The following is a 26,330-nucleotide window of genomic DNA, read 5'->3' as shown; positions in this document are numbered from 1 at the left end:
AAGGGAGGAGAAGGAATGAAGGAGGGAGAGAGAAAAGAAAGAAGGAAAGACACAAGGGAAGGAAGTAACGAAGGAAAAAGAGTTTGAGAGGGAAGGAGGGAGGAAAGGAAGGAAGGATGAAAGAGTAGAAGGGAAGGAAGAAGGAAGGGAGAAAAAGGGAGGGAAGGATTAGAGGGAAGGAAGGAGGGAAAGAAGAAGGAAAGAGAGAAGGAAGAGAGGTTAGGATGGCAAGAGAGGGGAGGGCCTGAGAAAAGAGCCCAAGGGGTCACATCCAACTCCTGGACCTGAATTTGTCCATACCTAATCTAGCTCTTTGCCGATATATTTGACCACAGGGGGTCCTCCTTTATACTTTCCTCCTCCTCACAAGTATATCTTGCACACTCGAAAGGCACAAATGAGGCAAACACGTCACACATCCTTTGTAACTAGGAATCTCGGAGCTCCTTCAAGTGGATTGTCTCATCACCCTAATGAGTAAGATATTCCGCATACAGACACATCCAAAAACAGCTCATTGCTATTCAGGAATGAATACACAAACGAAATCATCGAGGAGAGGAACCATCCACAGCCCAGTGAGCAAGAAAAACATGTTGCCAAGAACATCAGAGGCACACCAGTGAAAAAGATAACATCTGAATTACGACAAAGAACGATGGGAAGGGGCTGAGGTGATATATTTACATGGTTGGTGTTTGCCATAACTTCTATAAACATTAGAAGAAATCAAACAGCAAACATTGAATTTTGCAAAATAAATAATGTGCTGAAATTGCAATCAAAATTCAATTTTAACTTCTTCTTTTTTTTGCCCAAGATTTTCAAAACAGATAAAAACAAAGCTGGTTGCTTTCAAATGGTTTCAGTTATCTGTGGTCTGAAAATAACACTTGGTATAGATTTGGTACTAGTCATGGTTTTGAGACACCCACAAAGAAGTCTTCAACTGTGTTGGTCCAGATAAGTGGGGAGTGGGCTGTATGTAATAAGTGCTGTGTTGCCCAAAACAGGCACTTTTAACACAGCCATTTTGCAATATAGCTTACTGTCCTCTTTTTCACCAGCATACATTTTTAATATATCTTGGGATAGGTCACATATATTGCATAACGAGATGTCATAGTCAGCTGCTAATGTGCAAATAGGAATATGGAGTGTCAAAACGTTCTCTACAAGTGCCAAACTGCCTTTGGTCCCCTTCAAGGCATTGCTTTATACTTTCCTAAGTTTGCAGCTGTAATGCCAGCAAATAAGGCTGGACTATCTGGACAAAACTTGATCCTATCTGCTGTCAAAGGCTCTACTGGCCGGAATCACTTGGTTGCTGTGAGTTTTCTGGGCTGGCTGGCCATTTTCCAGAAGCATTCTCTCCTGATGTTTCGCCCACATCTATGGCAGGCATCCTCAGAGGTTGTAAGGTCTGTTGGAAACTAGGTAAGTGGGGTTTACATATCTGTGGAATAATGTCCAGGGTGGAAGAAAGAACTCTCTGTTTGAGGCAAGTGTGCATGTTGCAGCTGATCACCTTGATTAGCACTGAATGGCCTTGTACCTTCAAGGCCTGGCTGGTTGCTGCCTGGGGGTCCTTTGTTGGGAGGTATTAGCTGGCCCTGATTGTTTCATGTCAAGAATTCTCCTGTTATTTGTGTGTTGTTCTTTATTTACTGTCCTGATTTTGGTGTTTTAAATACTGGTAGCCAGAGTTTGTTCATTTTCATTGTTTCCTCCTTTCTGTTGAAATTGTCCACATGCTTGTGGATTTCAATGGCTTCTCTGTGTAGCCTGACATGGTGGTTGTTAAAAGTGGTCCAGCATTTCTGTGTTCTCCAATAGTATGCTGTGACCAGGTTGGTTCATCAAGTGCTCTGCTATGGTTGACTTTTCTGGTTGAGTTAGCATGACAGGAAACAGTAAAAAAAGCAGGTTGGAGTCAATTCATACTTCTGGAGTCTATTCATATGTAATAAAGAACAGGACATTTACTCACACGAAGACTTTGCTTTATACTTCAAGAAAAGAACTAATTGTTTCTACTCAATGTGAATGTGGCAGTCCTGTTTTTTGATATGTGTATTTGTAATATATACATTGAATTAATTTAGTTATTTTCACATTACCACAATCAGTGGATTTGGGTCTCCACAGGAAAGAATCAGGGCCAGCTAACACCTCCCAACAAAGGATTCCCCCAGGCAAGAAGCAGCCAGGTTTCGAAGCTGCAAAGCTATTTCGAAGCTGCAAAGCTATTCAATGGAATGCGATTTGACAGATGAGACTGTTTTATTGTTTTAATGATTGTTTCATTGCTTGTGGACGTACTGTTTTTAACTTGATTTATGTCTAATTGTAGTGTACAATTGTAATTGTTTCTATTGGCACTGAATTTTGCCATTACTTATGTGTAAATTGGGGAAAGCAATGGCAAACCACCCCAGTATCCTTGCCAAGAAAACTAAATGGACCAGTATAAACTGGACTGACCTTGAAGGAGTTGGAGGTGGTGACGGCCGACAGGGAGCTCTGGCGTGGGCTGGTCCATGAGGTCACGAAGAGTCGGAGACAACTGAACGAATGAACAACAAATGTGTAAATTGCTTTGAGTCCCCCTCAGGGTGAGAAAAGTGGTATACAAATACTGTAAATAAATAAAATAAAATAAATAATAAAGGCAGTCAATTGCAACATTCACACTTGCCTCCAACAGACAAGAGTTCTTTCTCCCACCCTGGACATTACTCCACAGATACCTAAGCTTCACTTGCCTCATTTCCAACAGACCTCACAACCTCTGAGGATTTTTTTTTGTCGTGTCAGGAGCGTCCTATTGTGAGAGAATTAGCCGTCTGCAAGGACGTTGCCCAGGGCACGCCCGGATGGTATTTGATGTTTTATCATCCTCGTGGGAGGCTTCTCTCATGTCCCCGCATGAGGAGCTGGAGCTGATAGAGGGAGCTCATCCGCCTCTCCCCGGATTCGAACCTGCGACCTGTCGGTCTTCAGTCCTGCCGGCACAGGGCTTTAAACCACTGCGCCACCGGGGGCTCCACCTCTGAGGATGCCTGTCATAGAGGTGGGCGAAAGGTCAGGAGAGAATGCTTCTGGAACATGGCCATACAGCCTGGAAAACTCACTGCAACCCAGTGGTCCTATCTATGTGTCAGATTAGGCCTACGGACCTCTAGCTGCTCACACAGCCTCTTCCAATCTGATGTCCAGAGATGTTGCTTTGGTTAGTCCAGCATTATTTCTTCGGGCAAACAGCAACTTTCCAGGTTCTCGGTTTCTTTCTAGGCATTTCTATTGATTGGAAATGCCCATAACTGAACTTGAGATTTTCTGTCTGCAAAGCATAATTTATGCCTATGAGTGTATGGTCCTCTCTACCTCTCTCTCATATATACACACAAACACACACACACACACATTCTGTGCATGAGCTTAGCACTAGACAATTGTATGGCTAGTTGTTGTTGTTCATTCGTTCAGTCGTCTCCGACTCTTCGTGACCTCATGGACCAGCCCACGCCAGAGCTCCCTGTCGGCCGTCACCACCCCCAGCTCCTTCAAGGTCAGTCCAGTCACTTCAAGGATGCCGTCCATCCATCTTGCCCTTGGTCTTCCTTTTCCCTTCCACTTTCCCCAGCATCATTGTCTTCTCTAGGCTTTCCTGTCTCCTCATGATGTGGCCAAAGTACTTCAACTTTGTCTCTAGTATCCTTCCCTCCAGTGAGCAGCTACATTTGGGCCAGAGTAAAATTAAAGTAAAATTAAAGTATCTAAGAGGGCTGGGGAACCTGTGGCCTTCCACAGGTTGATCACTTAGGCATGAGAGGAACCAAAGTCCAAAAACACATGGAGGATTGCAGGTTTCCCATCCCGTAGTAAATCAGCAATGGAAGATTCCTAGTGCTCTGCCAAGTGTAGCACATGAGACATGAGAAAAGTCATCCCTACCATGGAGAGATTCAAAATGGAAACTCAAATAATTTAAAGAGAGAGAGAGAGTCCTTCACTCGATGCACTCTATCACATTTCCCGGCAGCTCAAAGCAGCGAAGGAGGCAAAAAGTACAAAAGTAGCTAAAGGGAAGCAAACTCCGTGCAACTCTTTGCCAATTGCATAGGCCTTCCCCGTGGCTCTCCCCACCACACCCCACACACCCCAGAGTTCTAAAGCATTAACTAGAAAAGAGGTTGCCGTCCTGCGGGGACAAGGGCAGTGCTTGCGTGTCGCTGGATCCTGCAAAGAGGCAGCTCAGCTTGGGCGTCAGTTCATTCCAGACTTTGCTCATCTAGAGGAAAGAAGAGAATGGAGTGAGTTGTCACAAAGACAAAGTTACAAGAGGGACCACGACTGACGAACCAAAGGAAACAGGTCAAGTGTTTATAGAGGAATTTCAAGAAAAACTGTAAACATCTGACCACAGTGTTCAATATGGAAATATGTAACGTGTTCCTAAATTGCCTCCTAGCCTATATAGCTGCCTGAGGCAATGAAGAGTTGAAATACATTTATTTATTTATTTATTTATTTATTTACCTTACTTATATACTGCTGTTCTCAGCCCGAAGGCGACTCACAGCGGTTCACAACAAATACGAACAGCAAAAATTCAGTGCTACAGTATAGAAACAGTTAACAACCTAACACATTACACATTACACATTACACGACCCATTCACTGTCGTCTCGTCATCAAAAACATGTTCCAGATTCGTCATCCATTGTTCCATTCCAGTGTTCATTAACCAATCATTGCACTAATTATTCGAACGCCCGCTCAAACAGCCAGGTCTTCGCTTTTTTGCGGAATACCATTAGAGATGGTGCTAGTCTAATGTCGGTAGGGAGGGCATTCCACAGCCGAGGAGCCACCACTGAGAAGGCCCTGTCTCTCGTCCCCGCCAGTCGTGCTTGAGAAGCAGGCGGGATCGAGAGCAGGGTCTCCCCGGAAGATCTCAAAGTCCTGGTGGGTTCATAGGCAGAGATGCGGTCGGATAGGTAGCTTGGGCCGGAACCGTTTAGGGCTTTAAAGGCCAATGCCAGCACTTTGAATTCAGCCCGGTAGCAGATCGGTAGCCAGTGGAGTTGGTGCAACAGGGGGGTTGTATGCTCCCTGCGCTCCGCTCCTGTTAAAATCATGTTAAATTCACAAACCACAATTTTAAAAAGTTAAAACAGAGCGATGTGTGGTTGAAGGCTTTCACAGCCAGAATCACTGGGTTGCTGTGAGGTTTCCGGGCTGTGTGGCCATGTTCCAGAAGCATTCTCTCCTGAGTTTTCACCCACATCTATGGCAGGCATCCTCAGAGGTTGTGAGGTCTGATGGAAACTAGGTAAGTAGGATATATACCATATATACTAGAGTATAGGCCAAACCGAATATAAGCCGAGGAACCTAATTTTGGCACAAAAAACTGGGAAAACATATTGACTCGAGTATAAGTCGGGATGCTTGTCTGTTCTTAAGGTGAAAGGCACATGTCTGTGTTTTAGATGGATTAGGGGTCACCTGGTTTTCCCTGTAATAGGTGGTAAGGGCACCTAGAGCTTCAGAGAGTTTCTGTTCTACCATCTCAAAGCTCCCTGCTTGAGCAGTAATGAGAATGCTTCTGAAACATGGCCATATAGCCCGGAAATCTCACAGCAAGTGATTAAAACAGAGCAATTTGAAACATTAAACATCACTGGAAACTCAAAAGAGATGGCTCCAACCTAACTAAAAGGAGTCCCACAGTCAGGATGCTGCTAAAGAGAATCCCCTGTTATGTTTAGGACAAAGCACTCAAAAGCAGCCTTACCTCTTTATGCCCTTGGATCTGAGAGTTGACAAACGCTCCCAAAATGTGAGATGTGAGAGGAAGATAAATATGGATGAGCTGAGTCTCTTGGTGGAGGCAATACAAGGAGAAGTAATTGCGCAGCTCCATTGTCAGGATGGCGTTCTCTTGCTGGGAAATAAAAATTAATTACCAGGATGTTCTGATGATACAGAAAGGGAAATTCAGATCTCTGCTCTGGAATGTCCACAAGAAGCCCCGCCATGTTAAATCCTCCCTCATATTATCTTTCTCTACTCTGGGTTGTACTCAAGCAGCTGGCCAGTGGGTAAACAAGTGTGGAAGTGGGAAATAGAGTTGGAAAAAGGCAATTGGGGGCCAGGAAGTGCAACAGAGCTGGGAAGAGCTGCCTCTGCTCCATAGAAATAAAGAGAAAAACATTCCAGCACGCAGAAAGAAACTGCAAGTGGGATTCCAAGTGCCCTCTGTTCCTTGAAAGGAGCAAATGGAAGCCGTGTTGTATGTCAGCCTGTTCAGCCTGTGATTGTGTCTAATGATCAGGTTGCTTTGGATGATGGGAATGACCATGTCGTTCATGTTCAAGTTGATTCCTCTGATGGGAATGGGGATCCTATTCATGAAGATGTTCCTGAAGGGAATGGGGATGATGGTCTGTTTCCTGGGCCTAGTTTTAGGGATGTGGGTCCTGAATGCAGTTCAGTTGATGATTTACCGTATATACTCGAGTATAAGTCAACCCGAATATAAGCCGAGGCACCCAATTTTACCACAAAAAATACTGGGAAAACTGATTGACTCAAGTATAAGCCGAAGGTGGAAAATGCAGCAGCTACGGGTAAATTTTAAAATAAAAATAGATACCAATAAAACTACACTAATTGAGGCATCAGGAGGTTAAATGTTTTTGAATATTTACATAAAACCTAAATGTAAGATAAGACTCCCCAACTCTGATTAAATCATTATTCTAACCTTCTTCAATGTAAATGTGCTTAAGTATCCTTCCAATAATAATAAAGAGAGGAAAATAATAAATGTTATAATAATAATAATAATAATAGAGTAAAATAATGGAAACATAATAACAGTAATAATAGAGTAAAATAATAAATGTAATAATAATACTAATAGAGTAAAATGATAAAGGTAGTAATAATAGAGTAAAATAATAAATGTAAAATAATAATAGTAATAATAATAACAATAATAATGTTTGGGAAGCAAAGTACTGTATTTTCTGGCATACTGGATGACTTCTTAACCCTGGAAAATCTTATGTCACTCCTTCCCACCTGCTACTAAGGAGGCTGTCCAGGTCCTGAACCGGTGCTTGGCCACTGTGACGGTCTGATTGAGGGCAAACAAATTGAAACTGAATCCAGACAAGACAGAGGTCCTCCTGGTTAGTCGAAAGGCCGAACAGGGCATAGGGTTACAGCCTGTGCTGGATGGGGCCGCACTCCCCCTGAAGACGCAGGTTCGCAGATTGGGTGTGACCCTGGACTCATCGCTGAGCCTGGAACCCCAGGTTTCGGCAGTGACCAGGGGAGTATTCGCACAGCTAAAGCTTGTGCGCCAGCTGCGCCCGTACCATGGGAAGTCTGACTTGGCCACGGTAGTCCACGCTCTGGTTACATCCCGTTTAGACTACTGCAACGCTCTCTACGTGGGGTTGCCTTTGAAGATGGCTCGGAAGCTCCAACTAGTCCAACGTTCGGCAGCCATGATACTAACAGGAGCGGAGCGCAGGGAGCATACAACTCCTCTGCTGCACCAGCTCCACTGGCTGCCGATTTGCTACCGGGCTCAATTCAAAGTGCTGGCGTTGGCCTATAAAGCCCTAAATGGTTCGGGCCCAAGCTACCTATACGAACGTATCTCTGCCTACAAACCCACCAGGACTCTAAGATCTTCTGGGGAGGACCTGCTCTCGATCCTGCCTGCATCACAAGCACGGCTGGCGGGGACAAGGGAAAGGGCCTTCTCTGTGGTGGCCCCCCGGCTGTGGAACACCCTTCCCATGGACATTAGATCAGCTCCTACGTTAATAGTGTTTCGAAGGAAACAGGCATTCGGATAAACAGTGCAATGAATACGATGACTATAGGAACGGAATTATGGACGACGAAGTGGATCATGATTCTGGTTACGAGACGTTAATGTGTTGTTATTGATGTGTCATTACTTTGTATACTATTCTGTTAATGGTTTTTAAATTGTATGCTGTTATGATTGTCTTTTTCCTCTTGTTGTGAACCGCGTTGAGTCGCCTACGGGCTGAGAAACTGCGGTATACAAGCAAAGTAAATAAATAAATAATGAAAAGTCAGGGATCTGATCCTGGGATACAGGGCCTGGAGTCACATGGTAGACACAGATCTGAATGTTTAGTTGCAAAAGAGAGAGAGGACAGTACCTCCACAATCCGGGACTCCAGCTGCTCCACAGACTCTGGCTCCTTGTTCTGGACAGAGGCGCTCATCATCTGCCGCTTCATCATGCTGTATTTGTGCAAGGCCCGCTGGTGCTTGTGCAGAACTCCTTTCTCATGCCGCTCACACAGATCCTGCAAAAATCAGGTTGTGGAACTGAGAGGCCCTTGGGCTGCCTATATTCATTGTCTTCCAAATTCCTTGGACTGCTCAGCATCTTTTGAAACATTTTAGAAAGGCAGAAGCCTTCTGAGGAACCCTAATAATATTCTCTTGCATCTAGAGCAAACTTGCCCAACATGACAAACTTTCACTACTGATGGAGTTTCAGGGGGTTAACCTGGCATGATGCATTACAACCTTATGCATTTTGTAAAATTGCCCAGGCAATGCCAGCTACCCAAGCTAGTAAATCTAAATAAAACATAATTATGACGACACATTTTAATACAGAGCCAATTCTTCCTCCTTCAATTGATAGGTAATAGTTTTGCAGAGTTTTCAGAGCTTTTCAGAGTTCCAAAAAAATAAATATTATTTCAATTAAATAACAAAAGTTGGCTCAATCTCCCTGCCACCCCAGCCTACATTAGTTATTACACATGGTAAACTGGCAGGCCATAAAAGCAACACAGAAATTATCTTTTCCATAGTGCTTTTTGCAACCAAAAAGGGACAAAAAGGCAGCTTCATGTATTTTAAAAATGAAGATGGGGTTAAAAGGTTCAAACCTCTGACCAAACCTCCATCACAAAGAACTGTCAAAAACCATCTGGAATCTGCATGTTGCCTCCTGGCCACAGGAAACCCAAACTGGTCTGGTTCTTCTCTACAGTACATTTTGAAAAACGCTATTAATTGTCTCGTATTATGTACTGAGCAGCATTAGGGAGCACAGAGAACGGTCAAGGGCAAGAATAATGAGCAGAGCAGAGGAACTAATGAGTGCGGCAAAGTGCCTTTTCCGCCAGCAGAGTCTGACCTTTACCTGCCCTCCCAAGTGGCACCACTAAAGCTGAACTAGTAGATCAAAATGGCCAAGCAAGTGGTCAGTTCACCAGAGAAGTCTTCAGTTCAAGTTTCTGCCTTGATTTCATTGGAAGCCCTAAACCAGGGGTCCCCAATCTTTTTAAACAGAGGGCCACGTCACAGTCCCTCAAACTGTTGGAGGGCCAGATTATAATTTGAAAAAAAATGAATGAATTCCTATCCACACTGCACATATCTTATTGATAGTGCAAAAAAACACTTAAAAACAATACAACAATTAAAATAAAGAACAATTTTGACAAATATGAACTTAGTATTTCAATGGGAAGTGTGGGACTGCTTTTGGCTGATGAGATAGGATTGTTGTTGTTGTTGTGTGCTTTCAAGTTGTTTCAGATTTAGGTTGACCCTGAGCGAGGGTCGGGTAAATGACCTTGGGGGGCTGTATCCGGCCCTTGGGCCTTAGTTTGAGGACCCCTGCTCTAGACGAACCAACCTCCTTTTGCAATTATCCTCCATCTATATTATGAGGCATTTGTTATGCTTTTTTTTGTTGTGTCAGGAGCAACTTGAGAAACTGCAAGTCGCTTCTGGTGTGAGAGAATTGGCCATCTGCAAGGACGTTGCCCAGGGGACGCCCGGATGATTTGATGTTTTATCATTCTTGTGGGAGGCGTCTCTCATATCCCCGCTTGGGGAGCTGGAGCTGACAGAGGGAGCCCATCCGCCTCTCCCCAGATTTGAACCTGTGACCTGTCAGTCTTCAGTCCTGCTGGCACATGGGTTTAACCCACTGCGCCACCGAGGGCTCCATTTGTTATGCTTATATCCTACTTTGAAGATTCTGGCTGTCCCCCATGAATAAGGCTCCTTAAAGGTAAATTTTTCCCCTTGTCATTGAGTCTAGTTATGTCCAACTCTGGGGTTGGAGCTCACCTCCATTTCTAAACCAAAGAGCCGGCATTGTTCATAGACACCTCCAAGGTCATTTGGCCGGCATGACTGCATGAAGCACCATTACCTTTCCGCTAGAGTGGTACCTATTGATGTACTCACATTTAAATATTTTTGAACTGCTAGGTTGGTAGAAGCTGGGGCTAACAGCAAGAGCTCACCCAGCTCCCCAGATTCAAACCGCCAACCTTTCAGTCAGCAAGTTCAGTGGTTCAGCGGTTTAGCCCACTGTGCCACCAAGAGGCCCTTGATACAATGAAACAGCACAATACAAAAGCAAGGATGTGTTGTCATTTAGACTGTGTGGAAATGCAGGCTTGCAATAAAATGGATGCTATCTGCCCTTCTCCTGGATTAATAGAAAAGTAAATTATTACATGCAAATGATATTTATCTGCATTGCTCAGGTCACATAACTCAACTATCTTGAAGCAGATTTCCCTCTTCTATCATGTAAATAAGCATTTCTCAACCTGGGGTTTGGGACCCATGGGCGGGTGGCAAGAGGGTGTCAGAGGGGTCACCAAAGAAAAAACAGTATTTTCTGTTGGTCCATGGGGGTTCTGTCTGGAAAGTTTGGCCCAATTCTATTGCTTGGCAGATTCGGGATGCTCATTGTAGGTGAACTATAGGTCCCAGCAACTACAACACCTAAATGTCAAGGTCTATTTTACCCAAACTCCACCAGTATTCACATTTGGGTATGTTGAGTACTTGTGCTAAGTTTGGTCCATTGTTTGAGTCCACAGTGCTCTCTGGATGCAGATGAACTACAACTCCCAAACTTTACAACCTGAGCCCTGGCACATGCACAAGGGAGGACCTTCTTGCAGCAACACCAGAGGCACTCCAAGTGGCCAGATACTGGTCAAAGGACATTTAATCAACTACCAAGCTTGCAAACTTTGTGTTTCGTCTGTTTGTTTGTTTGTTTTGTTAAAAATATAATACAAATGTTTGGTTGCTCCTGACACGATAAACAAATAAATAAATAAACTTTTAAGATTCTGGCTGTCCACCATGAATAATGCTCCCTAGTTAAAATGAAATAGCACAATACAAGAGCAAAGATGCGTTGAAGGAACATCTAGCTTGCAATGAAACTGGTGCTATCTGCCCTTCTGCAAGACTAATAGAAAAGTAAGCTATTTTATGCAAATTGTATTTGTATACATTGTTCAGGTCGCATTATTTAACCAGATTTCCCTCCTCCATCATCCAGAGCAGGCATGGGCAAACTCCGGTCCTCCAGGTGTTTTGGACTTCAACTCCCACAATTCCTAACAGCCGGTAGGCTGTTAGGAATTGTGGGAGTTGAAGTCCAAAACACCTGGAGGGCCGGAGTTTGCCCATGCCTGATCTAGAGGCATCCAAGATACAAAGAACCTATTTCCAACATCTAATTCAGACTCATGGCAAGTTCTCTGGCTGGATTTCCCCTGGTCTGATGCACGGCCTTCCTGCAAACGCACACAGCTGTTTCTGGGCAGCTGACTCACACACTGGCAGAAAGAAAGCAAGACTCACTTTGTAAGACTGGAGTAAGTCCAGGAAAAGATTCAGCTTCTCCACCACATCACTCTCTTCCTGTTTACCCTAGAAAGCCGAAGGACAAGTGAATGAAAGAGACAGTGTGAATTTGGGCAGCAAAGCACACACACACACACACAAAGGACATTTACAAGTCTCCAATTTTTAAAATTACAGTATAGAAGGAGTCTTTAGGGTTCAAGGGTTTCATGGCTGAAGTTGCTGTTCCAAGGAGGAGGAAGGGAAAGGAAAGGACATTGGAAACAGTGCCCTGTGTGCCTTAATCTTGGGCACTCAAGACAGCTATTAAATGCAGGAAGCGGTATGGCATGAAATATATACTTCAGTTTAACATCCTGACTGTGAGAGCCATTCAGCAGTGGAACTCTCTGCCCCGGAGTGTGGTGGAGGCTCCTTCTTTGGAAGCTTTTAAGCAGAGGCTGGATGGCCATCTGTCAGGGGTGATTTGAATGCAATATTCCTGCTTCTTGGCAGAATGGGGTTGGACTGGATGGCCCATGAGGTCTCTTCCAACTCTTTGATTCTATGAACATCACAGTTGAATCAGGTGATCTGTGGAGCCCAGTCAGACTTATATAACCACTGCCCAAGGCATCGTTCCCAACAAAAAGCAATTTTTGCAACCAAACAATTTTTCCAACTACTTGTTCTACAAATGTTTTAGACAGATGTCAAAAAAGTGCACACAACAAATCAAGGGAGGGAGGATGCCTGCAAGCCTCTGAAAACAGAGCAGGAACGTATGTCATTTAGGGCCCTTGTTCGATTTCATTCCAACTACCTTATATACTCGAATATAAGCTGAGTTTTTCAGCCTTTTTTTAAGGTTGAAAAAGCACCCCCCCCCCAGTTATATTCAAGTCAAAGTTATTAATTATTTTACTCTGTTATTCATATTATTTTTATTACATTTACTATTTTACTCTATTTATTATAATTATCATTATTATTATTACATTTACATTATTTTACTCCATTATTATTTTTATTATTTTGGTCTATTTATAATTATATTTATTATTTTACTCTATTTATTATTGGTATTATTATATTTATTATTTTACTTTATTATTATTGTTATTATTACATTTACATTATTTTACTCTATTTTTATCAGATTTATTATTTTACTCTATTATTACTACTACATTTACTATTTTACTCTTTTTGTTATTATTATTATTACATTTATTATTTTTCTCAATTATTACTACTACATTTATTATTTTATTTTATTTATTATTGTTACTATTACATTTATTTTTATTCTATTATTACTACTACATTTATTATTTTACTCTATTATTTCTACTACATTTATTATTTTACTCAATTACTACTACATTTATTATTTTACTCTATTTATTATTGTTACTATTACATTTATTTTTTTATTCTATTATTACTACTACATTTATTATTTTACTCTTTTTGTTATTATTATTATTATTACATTTATTAATTTACTTTATTATTTCTACTACATTTATTATTTTACCTATTTATTATTATTATTTTTACATTTATTATTTTACTCTATTTGTTGTTTTTATTATTATATGCATTATTTTACTCTATTATTACTACATTTATTATTTTACTCTATTCTTACTGTTATTATTACATTTCCATTACTTTATTATGGTTGTTATTGTTGTTATCAAATTTATTATTTTATTCTCTTCATTATTATTGGAAGGATACATAAGCAAATTCATATTGAAGGTTAGAATAATTATTTAATCAGAGTTGGACAGTCTTATCTTAAATTACAGTTTTATGTAAACATTCAAAACATTTAATCTATGGATGCTGCAATTATTTTAATTTTATTGGTATCTATTTTTATTTGGAAATTTACCAATAGCTGATGAATTTCCCACCCTTGGCTTATACCCGAATCAATACGTTTTTGGTGGCAAAATTAGGTGCCTCGGCTTATATTCGGGTCGGCTTATACTCAAGTACATATGGTACTCCTAGGGCAGTGTCTTCATATAACTGCCCACATATCCAGAACCAAAGTATTACCAGGTTTGCAGAGTTTGGTGGGTTCTCCTTTCAGGGATGCATGAGGCCTAAGAAGATGCATCATATCTCTCCCAGCCACCCATTTTTCCATGCTTTTTCTCCATCCATGTTTGGAAAGGACCCAGAACATACAGAGTCCATGAAGAGAGGGATTAATACACTTTTAGAAGAGCAAGGAAGAAGCCACAGGAGCTCACCTGTTGCACGGCTTTGTCGGCCAACAGAGCAAATTCGACAGAGAGGCCCCTCAGAGCCTGCTTGAGATTGCCCCAAGCGCTATTGTTCAAAGCGGCCCAGGAAGGGAGCGGAGTTGTGTCGGAGCCTAAAGCACTAGAGGAAGAAAATAAGCCGTTATTAAGATCTAGCGAGTGTTGGGATTCAACCCCACACTGCTCAAGTCCTCAATCTCTGCCTATGAACCCACCAGGAGTTTGAGATCTTCCGGGGAGACCCTGCTCTCGATCCCACCTGCTTCTCAAGCTCGGCTGGCGGGGATGAGAGATAGGGCCTTCTCGGTGGTGGCTCCTCGGCTGTGGAACGCCCTTCCTACGGACATTAGACTAGCACCATCTCTAATGGTATTCCGCAAAAAGGTGAAGACCTGGATGTTTGTGCAGGCGTTTGAGTAATTTAGTGCAATCTGGTAATGGAACATAGGAATGGAACAATGGACGACGAACCTGGACTACGCTTGGATGGTAATTTATTGGTAATTTATGGATAATGTGTTAAGACAATTGTTATATGTTGTATGGAACCACTGCTGTTTCTACTGTTTTTACTCTTTGTGAACCGCCGTGAGTCGCCTTCGGGCTTGAGATACAGCGGTATATAAGCAAAGTAAATAAATAAATAAATAAATAAATAAATAATGAGGAACAGTTTCGTTAGTTTAGCATTAAAATGTGTATGTGAATGCAACAATTTGCTCTCTCATCTGTCTTTCTGCAGCCATTCTGACTGGTATTTTTCTGCTGTAAGCTTTTTGAATCTTTGACTTCTTCCTTCTGACTCTTTAGTATGGAGAGTATGTGCTGTGTGCTTTGTGATCTCTCTCTGCTTGTGTGTCAGGAGAGATGGAGTGATTGTTGTTTTTTCCCCTCTCTTGAAACCTTAGAAGAGATGGGCATTAGAGTAGCTCAGACCCAGTTCTTTACCATGAAGCAATGTAGTTATTGTTTATTATCTACTAGCTGCACCCGCCACGCATTGCTATGGCCAACCTACCTTCCTTCCTTCTTTCTCTCTTTCCTTCCTTCCTTCCTTCCTTCCTTCCTTCCTTCCTTCCTTCCTTCCTTCCTTCCTTCCTTCCTTCCTTCCTTCCCCCCTTTTCTACCTCTTTCCTTCCTTCCCCCCTTTATCTTTCCAATCCTTTCTCTTTCTTCCTTCTCTACCTCTTTCTTTCCTTGCTTCTTTTGCTCTTTGCTTCCATCCTTCCTTCTATATTTCCTTCTTTCCCTCCCTCTTTCATTCTCTCCTTCCTTCCTTCCTTCCTTCCCTCCCTCTTTCCTTCATTCCTTCCTCTTTTTTCTTTCCTTCCTTCCTTCTCTACCTCTTTCCTTCCTTCCCCCTTTATCTTTCCAATCCTCTTTCTCTCCATTCTTCCTTCTCTACCTTTCTTTCCTTGCTTCTTTTGCTCTTTGCTTCCATCCTTCCTTTTCTCTTTCCTTCTTTCTTTCCCTCCCTCTTTCATTCTCTCCTTCCTTCCTTCCCTCTTTCCTTCATTCCCCTTTTTTCCTTCCTTCCTTCCTTCCTTCCTTCCTTCCTTCCTTCCTTCCTTCCTTCCTTCCTTCCCTTTTCTACCTCTTTCCTTCCTTCCCCCTTTATCTTTCCAATCCTTTCTCTTTCTTCCTTCTCTACCTTTTTTCCTTGCTTCTTTTGCTCTTTGCTTCCATCCTTCCTTCTATATTTCCTTCTTTCCCTCCCTCTTTCATTCTCTCCTTCCTTCCCTCCCTCTTTCCTTCATTCCTTCCTTTTTCTTTCTTTCCTTTCTTCCTTCCTTCTCTACCTCTTTCCTTCCTTCCCCCTTTATCTTTCCAATCCTCTTTCTCTCCTTTCTTCCTTCTCTACCTCTTTTTTTTCCTTCCTTCTTTTGCTCTTTGCTTCCCTCCTTCTATATTTCCTTCTTTCCCTCCCTCTTTCATTCTCTCCTTCCTTCCCTCCCTCTTTCCTTTGTTCCTTCCCTTTTTTCTTTCTTTCCTTCCTTCCTTCTCTACCTCTTTCCTTCCTTCCCCCTTTATCTTTCCAATCCTCTTTCTCTCCATTCTTCCTTCTCTACCTCTTTCTTTCCTTCTTTCTTTTGCTCTTTGCTTCCATCCTTCCTTCTCTCTTTCCTTCTTTCTTTCCCTCCCTCTTTCTTTCTCTCCTTTCTTCCGTCCCTTTTCCTTCCCTCCCTTTTTTTCTTTCCTTCCTTCCTTCTCTACCTCTTTTCTTCCTTCCCCGCTTTATCTTTCCAATCCTCTTTCTCTCCTTTCTTCCTTCTCTACCTCTTTCTTTCCTTCTTTCTTTTGCTCTTTGCTTCCATCCTTCCTTCTCTCTTTCCTTCTTTCCCTCCCTCTTTCTTTCTCTCCTTTCTTCCATCCCTCTTTCCTTCCCTCCCTTTTTTCTTTTTTTCTTTCCTTCCTTCCTTCCTTCCTTGCTTCCTTCCTTCCTTGCTTCCTTCCTTCCTTCCTTCTCTACCTCTTTCTTTCCTTCTTTCTTTTGCTCTTTGCTTCCATCCTTCCTTCTCTCTTTCCTTCTTTCTTTCCCTCCCTCTTTCTTTCTCTCCTTTCTTCCGTCCCTTTTCCTTCCCTCCCTTTTTTTCTTTCATTCCTTCCTTCTCTACCTCTTTTCTTCCTTCCCCGCTTTATCTTTCCAATCCTCTTTCTCTCCTTTCTTCCTTCTCTACCTCTTTCTTTCCTTCTTTCTTTTGCTCTTTGCTTCCATCCTTCCTTCTCTCTTTCCTTCTTTCCCTACCTCTTTCTTTCTCTCCTTTCTTCCCTCCCTCTTTCCTTCATTCCTTTTTTTTCTTTCCTTCTTTAACTCTTGCCTAGGCGCTGGTGGGAAGAGAGAGGGCGAGACCCCAAATCGTGGGCCTGGGGAAGCCGAGGGCCAGCCTGCCCATCCCATCGGAGTCTTCAACACTCCTTGCAACTGTTTGTTTTTTTCCCCTCGTGCAGGAGGGGCCTAGGGAGTCGTTTTTATGCATGCGCTGTACCTTGTTTTATCATTTGGGGGTTTTAAAGCCCTTTTTGCTGTTTTCGGTGGTTTTTTGAGTGATGATCATTCATTGGGTTGTTAGGTGTATTGTGCCCAGAAAATTGCTACCTACCATATAAGGGAAACCTCAATTTGCAGGAGGAAAGGGTTACTCCACGCCCCTCATAACCACAGTCTAAATTCAGATCTGTTGTCCACTGCTGTTATTTGCCAAAATGTAAAGCAACAGGTGATCTAGTTATAGGCCCCTTTCTTTATCTTTATTTGGGGGCTGCAAAAATTCTCTCAGTTTAAATCCATTTACCTTAGTTCCTTCCCAAAAATGAGGAGGTCAGCGGCATTGTCGACTGCTCGGGAGGCTATTCTCTCCGCTCGGTCTCGCAGTTTGTAAAAGCTATTGTAGATGTTTCGGATCAGCTCCCTGCTGGCAGCAAACTGTGCCTGGATGTCAGCTGGCAGGAAATCCTAAAAAAGCACAAGAGAGGTCAACCGGTCCTACAAGAGCTTCAGGCAGCTGCCAAACGCGTAAAGAACACATCACAAAAGAAGCAAGGTGCTTGCAAGCTCAGAGGAAAAGGAGAATGTGTCGATCATAGATCTCTTTACAATTCCCCACACAAAACAATGTTCAAAGCAACAGGAGGTTGTGCACAAATCCCAAATTACTAATGCAACAAACTCGGACTGATGTATTGGGCACCAGGCAACGTGGATCATCTATTTTTAAGTCATAGGATGAGGTAAGTGGCAAGTATGAGAAATTGGATGGCATTTTGCTAGGGTTGCATCTGAACATAAACAACATGGGTGGATGTGCCGGGCTGGATGAATGCAAGGCTGGAGTGAAAATTGCTGGAAGAAACATTAACAACCTCAGATATGCAGATGACACCACTCTGATGGCCGAAAGCGAGGAGGAGCTGAGGAGCCTTCTAATCAAGGTGAAAGAAGAAAGCGCAAAAGCCGGGTTGCAGCTAAACATCAAAAAAACCAAGATTATGGCAACAAGAATGATTGACAACTGGAAAATAGAGGGAGAAAATGTGGAGGCCGTGACAGACTTTGTATTTCTAGGCTCAAAGATGACTGCAGATGCAGACTGTGGCCAGGAAATCAGAAGACGCTTCCTTCTTGGGAGGAGAGCAATGTCCAGTCTCGATAAAATAGTAAAGAGTAGAGACATCAGACTGGCAACAAAGATCCATTGCCTAGTCCAAGCCATGGTCTTCCCTGTAGTCACCTACGGATGTGAGAGCTGGACCTTAGGGAAGGCTGAGCCAAGGAAGAGAGATGTTTTTGAGCTGTGGTGTTGGAGGAAAGTTCTGAGAGTGCCTTGGACTGCGAGAAGATCCAACCAGTCCATCCTCCAGGAAATAAAGCCCGGCTGCTCATTGGAGGGAAGGATACTAGAGACAAAGTTGAAGTACTTTGGCCACATCATGAGGAGACAGCAAAGCCTAGAGAAGACAATTATGCTGGGGAAAGTGGAAGGCAAAAGGAAGAGGGGCCGACCAAGGGCAAGATGGATGGACGGCATCCTTGAAGTGACTGGAATGACCTTGAAAGAGTTGGGGGTGGTGACGGCCGACAGGGAGCGCTGGCGTGGGCTGGTCCATGAGGTCACGAAGAGTCGGAGACGACTGAACGAATGAACAACAATAATATATCTCATTTTTTTAGAGGTTTGCTGTAAGAGGGCCCACTTTTAATCAAGATTCCCAGGCTAAAGGAGAATATTAATTCTACCCTGACCAAAGTTCTGCCATTAGGCTGATGGGCACTGAAGTCCAAAGTATCCAGAGGACATTAAACTGGGGATTCTGTTGTATAATGTGATGATATAGATATCGATATAAATAAAAATCTAATGTTAGTTTGTGGAATTAACGTAACTCAAAAACCACTGGATGAATTCACACCAAATTTGGACACAGCACACCTGTCAAGCCAACAAGTGACCATCACTCATGAAAACATTGAAAAACGCAGCGGACGAGACTTAAAAAGCCAAAACATAAAATTAAAAATACATAACATTACAATATATGCACATAAACAACAAGCCAACAAGTGACCATCACTCATAAAAACACTGAAAAACACAGCAGAAAAGAGTTAAAAAGCCCCCAAAAAATAAGTTACAACGCATGTGCAAAACCACATATAAACACACAAGCACATATACACATATATACTCGCACAAAACACATATACACAACGTATGGCAGGAGACGGTTAGTTAATTATATATATTTTAATGCAGTGGTTCCTAATCTTTTTTTGACCAGGGATCACTTGACCAGGGACCACTCTCCAACATTAATATCAAAAGGGTTTTTGGACAACTTTATATTTGGCTTGGTTATTTGGGATGCTGATTCAGAAAATTGCATTGGATAGACCACATCCTAAGAGACCTAAGAAACTGTCCCTAACAGCTTTAATTAATAATAATAATAACAACAACAACAACAACAACTTTAGGGAACAAAACAGGGTCTTACAAAGGGCCCCTTTCCCATTACTATTCTTGTGTTTGGCTATGGGAGCTAATAATAATAATAATAATAATAATAATAATAATAATAATAATAATAATACAATCTGTCAACTGCAAAAAGCCACCTTACTTGGATCTGCACGCATCATTCAAAAATACATCACACAGTCCTAGACGCTTGGGAAATATTCGACTTGTGATTTTGTGATGAGAAATCCAGCATATAGATCTCGTTTGCTGTGACATACTGTGGTTTTGTGTCAGTAAAATAATAATGGTAATAATAATAAACTGGTGGGATCACAAGCCGGAAAAAGTTACAGAGAATGAACACGTCAAGCTACTCTGTGACTTCCAAATTCAGACTAAGTTTTGGAGCACAATACTCCTGACTGTGGAAAAACACAAAATATGGATTGTCGATGCTGCAATCCCAGGCATCAGCAGAAGCAACGAGAAGCAACTGGAAAAGCTTACGCGATATGAGGATTTAGAGACTGAACTCAAAAGACTCTGACACAAACCAGAAAAATTGGTCCCGATGATGATCGGCACACTGGGTGCAGTGCTTAAAGACCTTGGCCTGCACTTAAAAATAATTGGTTCTGACAAAATTACCATCTGTCAGCTGCCATTGGCTACCCTACTTATGATTTTAGTTATGAGATGCTAGTGAGTTGTTTACTGATGTTTACAGATGGTTATTGATGTTACTTGCTTACTGTATTATTGTGTTAATTGTTTTTTAAATGGCTGTATGATGTTGCATTGAATTTTTGCCGCTACTTGTTGTTAACCGCTCTGAGTCGCCTAATGGCTGAGAAGAGCGGTATAAAAATAAAGTAAGTAAATAAATAAATAAAAATGCTCAGATCTATATACATAATTCGCCGATACATCACACAGTCCTAGACACTTGGGAGGTGTCCAACGTGTAATTGAACACAGAAGCCAGCATAGTGATCTTGTTTGCTGTGTACTCATCTTATTATGTATCAAATAATAATAATAATAATAATAATAATAATAACAACAACAACTTTGAGGGCCTAAACGGGGTATTAAAAAGGGCTGCTTTCCCATTACAACTGATGTGAGGCAATGGGAGCTAATTAATAATAATAATAATAATAATAATAATAATAATAATAAATCACACAGTCCTAGATGCTTGGGAAGTGTTCGACTTGTGATTTTGTGATATGAAATCCAGCATATAGATCTCGTTTGCTGTGACATACTGTGCTTTTGTGTCAAATAATAATAACAACAACAACTTTGAGGGACTAAACGGTATTAAAAAGGGCTGCTTTCCCAATACAACTGATGTGAGGCAATGGGAGCTAATAATAATAATAATAATACATCACACAGTCCTAGACGCTTGGGAAGTGTTCGACTTGTGATATGAAATCCAGCATATAGATCTCGTTTGCTGTGACATACTGTGCTTTTGTGTCAGTAAAATAATAATAATAATAATAATAATAATAATAATAGCAACAACAACAACTTTGGGGGACTCTTCTCTCTCTCTCTCTCTCTCTCTCTCCCTAGACAAAGTGCTGGCCTCTCCCTTCTTGCTTCCTTCCTTCCTTCTTTTCCTCTCCTCCTCTCTCTCGCTCTTCTCCAACGGTGGCATGAACACCCCCGGCGCATGCACAGTAGCAGTCCATCTGTGTGCATGTCTCACAGACCTTATTTTAGGTCTCCCGGCACACAGGTTAGGAACCACTGTTGTAATAAGTTGAATTGGCATGCCCTTCATTACATGAAATCACAACATGATTAAGCTTCTAATAAACTGATCAAAGTCTATGAAATTTCAACCAGCAGCTCTCCTTATCACAGAAAAAGCTTTGGAAATCTCATGTTACAACAATGCCACCTCTGTTTTCCAAACAGGTATAAGGCTCCCGATGTTACGCAGCTTAGAGGATACCTTGGCCTGAGTTGCTAGTTTGCAAATCATGAATTCGTCTCCCACGCCCTGCACCAGCTCTCTCAGCTTGTTTTGCACATCCTGGAAAAAACAGAAGAAAAGAGTTTTTTAAAAAAACAAAACAAAAAGGAGTATTTTTTTAAAAAAGCAATCAGGTGACTTATCTGCAATCAGCATCTGAGAAGAATTCCATTCCAGAGTTTTTTGCTTCTCTCAGCAAGCGTTCCAACATTTAATTGCTTCTGCTTGGAGTAGGGGGCAGGCAAAGAGGAAACTGACCTCTCACACCAAATCCAGGCTGAAAACAAAGCTGACTCCAAGCTTTTTGTGGGAAAGAGATCTTCAGGGCCAACTCCCTCCACTTTCTTTTTTCCCCTCTGTGTCAGGAGCAACTTGAGAAACTGCAAGTTTGCTTCTGGTGTGAGAGAATTGGCTGTCTGCAAGGACGTTGCCCAGGGGACACCAGGAAGCTTTGATGCTTTATCATCCTTGTGGGAGGCTTCTCTCATGTTTCTGCCTGGGGAGCTGGAGCTGATAGGGGGAGCTCATCCACGATCTCCCCGGACTGGAACCTACGACCTGGTCGCAGGTTCCAATCCAGGGAGAGTGCGATGAGCTCCTTCTATCAGCTCCTGCTTCACATTGCAGGGACATGAGAGAAGCATCCCACAAGGATGATAAAATATCAAACATCCGGGGGTCCCCTGGGCAACGTCCTTGCAATGTCCATGTGGCGGCAAAAAAAGCCAATGGGATTTTGGTCTGCATCAATAGGAGCCTAGTGTCTAGATCCAGGGAAGTCATGCTACCCCTCTATTCTGCTTTGGTTAGACCACACCTGGAATACTGTGTCCAATTCTGGGCACCACAATTCAAGAGAGATATTGGCAAGCTGGAATGTGTCCAGAGGAGGGCGACTAAAATGATCCAGGGTCTGGAGAACAAGCCCTATGAGGAGCGGCTTAAGGAGCTGGGCATGTTTAGCCTGAAGAAGAGAAGGCTGAGAGGAGATATGATAGCCATGTATAAATACGTGAGAGGAAGCCACAGGGAGGAGGGAGCAAGCTTGTTTTCTGCTTCCCTGGAGACTAGGGCGCGGAACAATGGCTTCAAACTACAAGAGAGGAGATTCCATCTGAACACGAGGAAGAACTTCCTGACTGTGAGTGCCGTTCAGCAGTGGAACTCTCTGCCCCGGAGTGTGGTGGAGGCTCCTTCTTTGGAAGATTTTAAACAGAGGCTGGATGGCCATCTGTCAGGGGTGCTTTGAATGCAATATTCCTGCTTCTTGGCAGAATGGGGTTGGACTGGATGGCCCAGGAGGTCTCTTCCAACTCTTTGATTCTATGATTCTATGAAAACATCAAAAAATCCGGGCAATGTCACCTGGGCAACATCCTTGCAGACGGCCAATTCTCTCACACCAGAAGCAACTTGTAGTTTCTCAAGTGGCTCCTGACACGAAAAAAAAGTCTATAGAAGCAGTTCTTGTGTTCTTAACATTTTCTCCATACATCAAGCATTCTTTTATAGACCTGAGTCTCCTCCTTTTCATTCCTGGTCAGTACATGCACTTCACCACCTCAAAACATTAAAATAGAGCAATCTGAAAACAATATATCATATGAAAAGAAGCTATAATCACTTTAAGAACAAATCAAGGGCCAGCGAACACCTTCCAACAAAGGATTCCCCCAGGCAGCAACCAGCCAGGCTTTGAAGCTGCAAAGCTATCCAATGTTAGTCAAGGTGGACAATTGCAACATTCACATTTGCCTCAAGCAGACAAGGTTTCTTTCTCCCACCCTGGACATTATACCACAAATATATAAACCCCACTTGCCTAGTTTTCAACAGACCTCACAACCTTTGAGGATGCCTGTCACAGATGTAGGTGAAACATCAGGAGAGAATGCTTCTGGAACATGGCCAGACAGCCAGGAAAACTCACAGCAACCCAGTGATTCCGGCCAGGGAAGCCTTTGACAACACATTAACCACTTCTTATCCAAGATTATCCTTGAAATCCCAAATACACAGAGATAGCTTTTAAGGAATGCTCACCGATCCACTGAAGGAGAGGAAGAGCTTCAAAAGCACGTCTTCTGAGAAGGGAGGGTGTCGAGCCACCAAGTTAACAAACCGCTTTAATGCACGTCGCCTTGTCTCAATGAACTCTCGATCAGCTGTAGGAAAGAAAAAAAACAGTACACATTGAGGAACACATCTATCTATCTATGTATATAATAAAAGTCAGTGTTTGTATGCAGAGGGAGGAAGGACGGCGTAAGTGGCAGCTTTCTGATTGGCTGCCACTTTCACAAGCCACTGTGACCAGCACGAGTGACGGACCTGAATCAAACTTGGTACACATAACCTCCACGACCCCCTTTACGTCCTGGTGAGGTTTGGGGGAGGATGGGCAAAGGTTGATGGGATTTGTAGTACTTTCAAACCCATCGGTTCCCACAGACCACTGTGGCCCTCAGCAAAGATCGATAAAGAGCAAGCTTGGCATACAGAGCCTCCATGACCCACTCTACATCCTACTGCAGTTTGGAGGAGGGCAGACCATGGATGATGTGACTTGAAGTACCTCCACTCCCTTCCCGAGACCGCTGCGACCCTCATCCAATGACAGATCAAGACCAAACTTGGCACATAGAGCCCCCATGATCCACTCTACGTCCTGGTACTCTTTGGAGGAGGGTGAACCATGGATGATGGGACTTGCAGTACCTTGACTCACTTTCTGAAATTGCTGTGATCCTCATCCAATGACTGATCAGGACCAAACTTGGCACACAGAGCCCCCATGACCCACTCTACATCCTGGTACTGTTTGGAGGAGGGTGAACCATGGATGATGGGACTTGCAGTACCTTGGCTCACCTTCTGAAATTGCTGTGACCCTCATCCAATGACTGATCAGGACCAAACTTGGCACACAGAGGCCCCATGACCCACTCTATATCCTGGTGCTGTTTGGAGGATGATGGATCATAGACGATGGGACTCGCCTTACCTTCACTAACTTCCTGAGAGCACTGCGAACCACATAAATACCTGATAAGGACCAACCTTGGCACACAATGCCTTTCTCAAATTACCCGGGCAGCGCCGGGTCACCAAGCTAGTTTTAACATAAACATAAACTGAGCACTGCTTGCTTTCCAACCTTACCAACTGCATATTGATTCAGTGACCAATGAGTTAACATTGCATTCTTCCTTTCTATCTTTGTCTTGAGGCTCACGTTTACAAGCTTTTAACTAACAGGGAATGTTCACCAAAATTGAATTGGATATAATACCAAAAGTGCTTATTTCCCACAGACCCTGAAGCTTCGTTTGCATGTGAACTGTGCATATTTTTAATGTTGGAAATAGCAACCTTCCAAGCCTACGCTGTTTGTAAATGTGTATAATTGTGAACCTATATTGTATGTACATTTTGGTTTGCCAGTTTGACTGTACCTCTTTGGTGTGGGAAGGGCTTCGGACACAGGACTCCATTTTTGTTATAGACCTCAATGGAGATGGATGCAGTTTGTCTCCTTTCAGACTTCAGTGAGTACAGTTATACAGTTTGGACTATATCTATATGCTTAAAAACATTGTACTATAGAGTAGTATGCTGAATATATACAATAGGTTTGTTAGCAAACCTGAGATGTTATTTTTATTGTCTCTTGCATGCATGTTTTCAACCAAGAGGTTTTTAAGGGAGTGTTTATCTTTTGGGGCAAGTACAACTTCAATTTTCAACTGCAAAGAAACAACGATCCTCTGCTAACCAAATATATTTTTTTGTAATGGCATGTCTTTATCCTTGGCAGTTTAAAGATATGGTTCTTCAGTTTAACAGCTGAGTTACCTGTGTGCCATTCCATGAATGCTTATGAATACCACTGGTTCAAATAGTTGACTTCTAAAAAGGTAATGCTTTTCTTGACTTTGTTGTTGTTGTTCATTTGTTCAGTCATTTCCAACTCTTCGTGACCTCCTGGACCAGCCCACGCCAGAGCTCCCTGTAGGCTGTCACCACCCCCAGCTCCTTCAAGGTCAATCCAGTCACTTCAAGGATACCATCCACCCATCTTACCCTTGGCCGGCCCCTCTTCCTTTTTCCTTCCGTTTTCCCCAGCATCATCCTCTTCTCTAAGCTTTCCTTTCTTCTCATGTTGTGGCCAAAGTACTTCATCTTGGCCTCTAACATCCTTCCCTCCAGTGAGCAGTTGGGCTTTATTTCCTGGAGGATGGACTGGTTGGATCTTCTCGCAGTCCAAGGCACTCTCAGAACTTTCCTCCAACACCGCAGTTCAAAAGCATCGATCTTCCTTTGCTCAGTCTTCCATCCGTAGGTGACTACAGGGAATACCACTGCTTTCACTATGCGGATCTTGGTTGCCAGTGTGATGTCTCTACTCTTCGCTATTTTATCAAGATTGGTCATTGCTCTCCTCCCAAGAAGGAAGCGTCTCCTGATTTCCTGGCTGCGGTCCACGTCTGCAGTAATCTTTGCACCATAAAATACAAAGTCTGTCACTGCCTACACATTTTCTCCCTCTATTTCCCAGTTGTCAATCACTCTTGTTGCCATAATCTTGGGTTTTTTGATGTTTAGCTGCAACCCGGCTTTTGCGCTTTCTTCTTTCACCTTGGTTAGAAGGCTCCTCAGCTCCTCCTCGCTTTTGGCCATCAAAGTGGTATCATCTGCATATCTAAGGTTGTTAATGTTTCTTCCAGCAATTTCCACCCCAACCTTGCATTCCTCAAGCCCTACAAATCACATGATGTGTTCTGCATACAAGTTGAAAAGGTTGGGTGAGAGTATGCAGCCTTGCCGCAAGCCTTTCCCAATCTTGAACCAGTTTGTTGTTCCGTGGTCAGTTCTTACTGTTGCTACTTGGTCCTTATACAGATTCC

The 26,330-nt window shown here is 42.7% G+C and overlaps 1 protein-coding gene across 1 annotated transcript in view; it reads right to left on the bottom strand.

The window, feature by feature from the left end:
• Positions 1-159: 159 nt before the first annotated feature.
• LOC137097905 (sorting nexin-8-like) overlaps positions 160-26,330 on the bottom strand; it is a 56,824-nt gene continuing 30,653 nt past the window's right edge. The window contains exons 4-11 of the mRNA XM_067473320.1: positions 23,467-23,588; positions 21,403-21,483; positions 17,265-17,425; positions 13,960-14,092; positions 11,708-11,776; positions 8,221-8,370; positions 5,805-5,954; positions 160-4,294 (exon numbers count right to left, since the gene is read on the bottom strand). Of these exons, the coding sequence (XP_067329421.1) occupies positions 4,181-4,294; positions 5,805-5,954; positions 8,221-8,370; positions 11,708-11,776; positions 13,960-14,092; positions 17,265-17,425; positions 21,403-21,483; positions 23,467-23,588 (980 nt within the window). The 3' untranslated portion in view covers positions 160-4,180. The remainder of the gene's footprint in view (positions 4,295-5,804; positions 5,955-8,220; positions 8,371-11,707; positions 11,777-13,959; positions 14,093-17,264; positions 17,426-21,402; positions 21,484-23,466; positions 23,589-26,330) is intronic.

Source organism: Anolis sagrei, chromosome X, assembly GCF_037176765.1.
Source record: "Anolis sagrei isolate rAnoSag1 chromosome X, rAnoSag1.mat, whole genome shotgun sequence".
NCBI classification, from domain to species: Eukaryota; Metazoa; Chordata; class Lepidosauria; order Squamata; family Dactyloidae; genus Anolis; species Anolis sagrei.
This window is presented reverse-complemented; position numbering and strand designations above follow the sequence as displayed.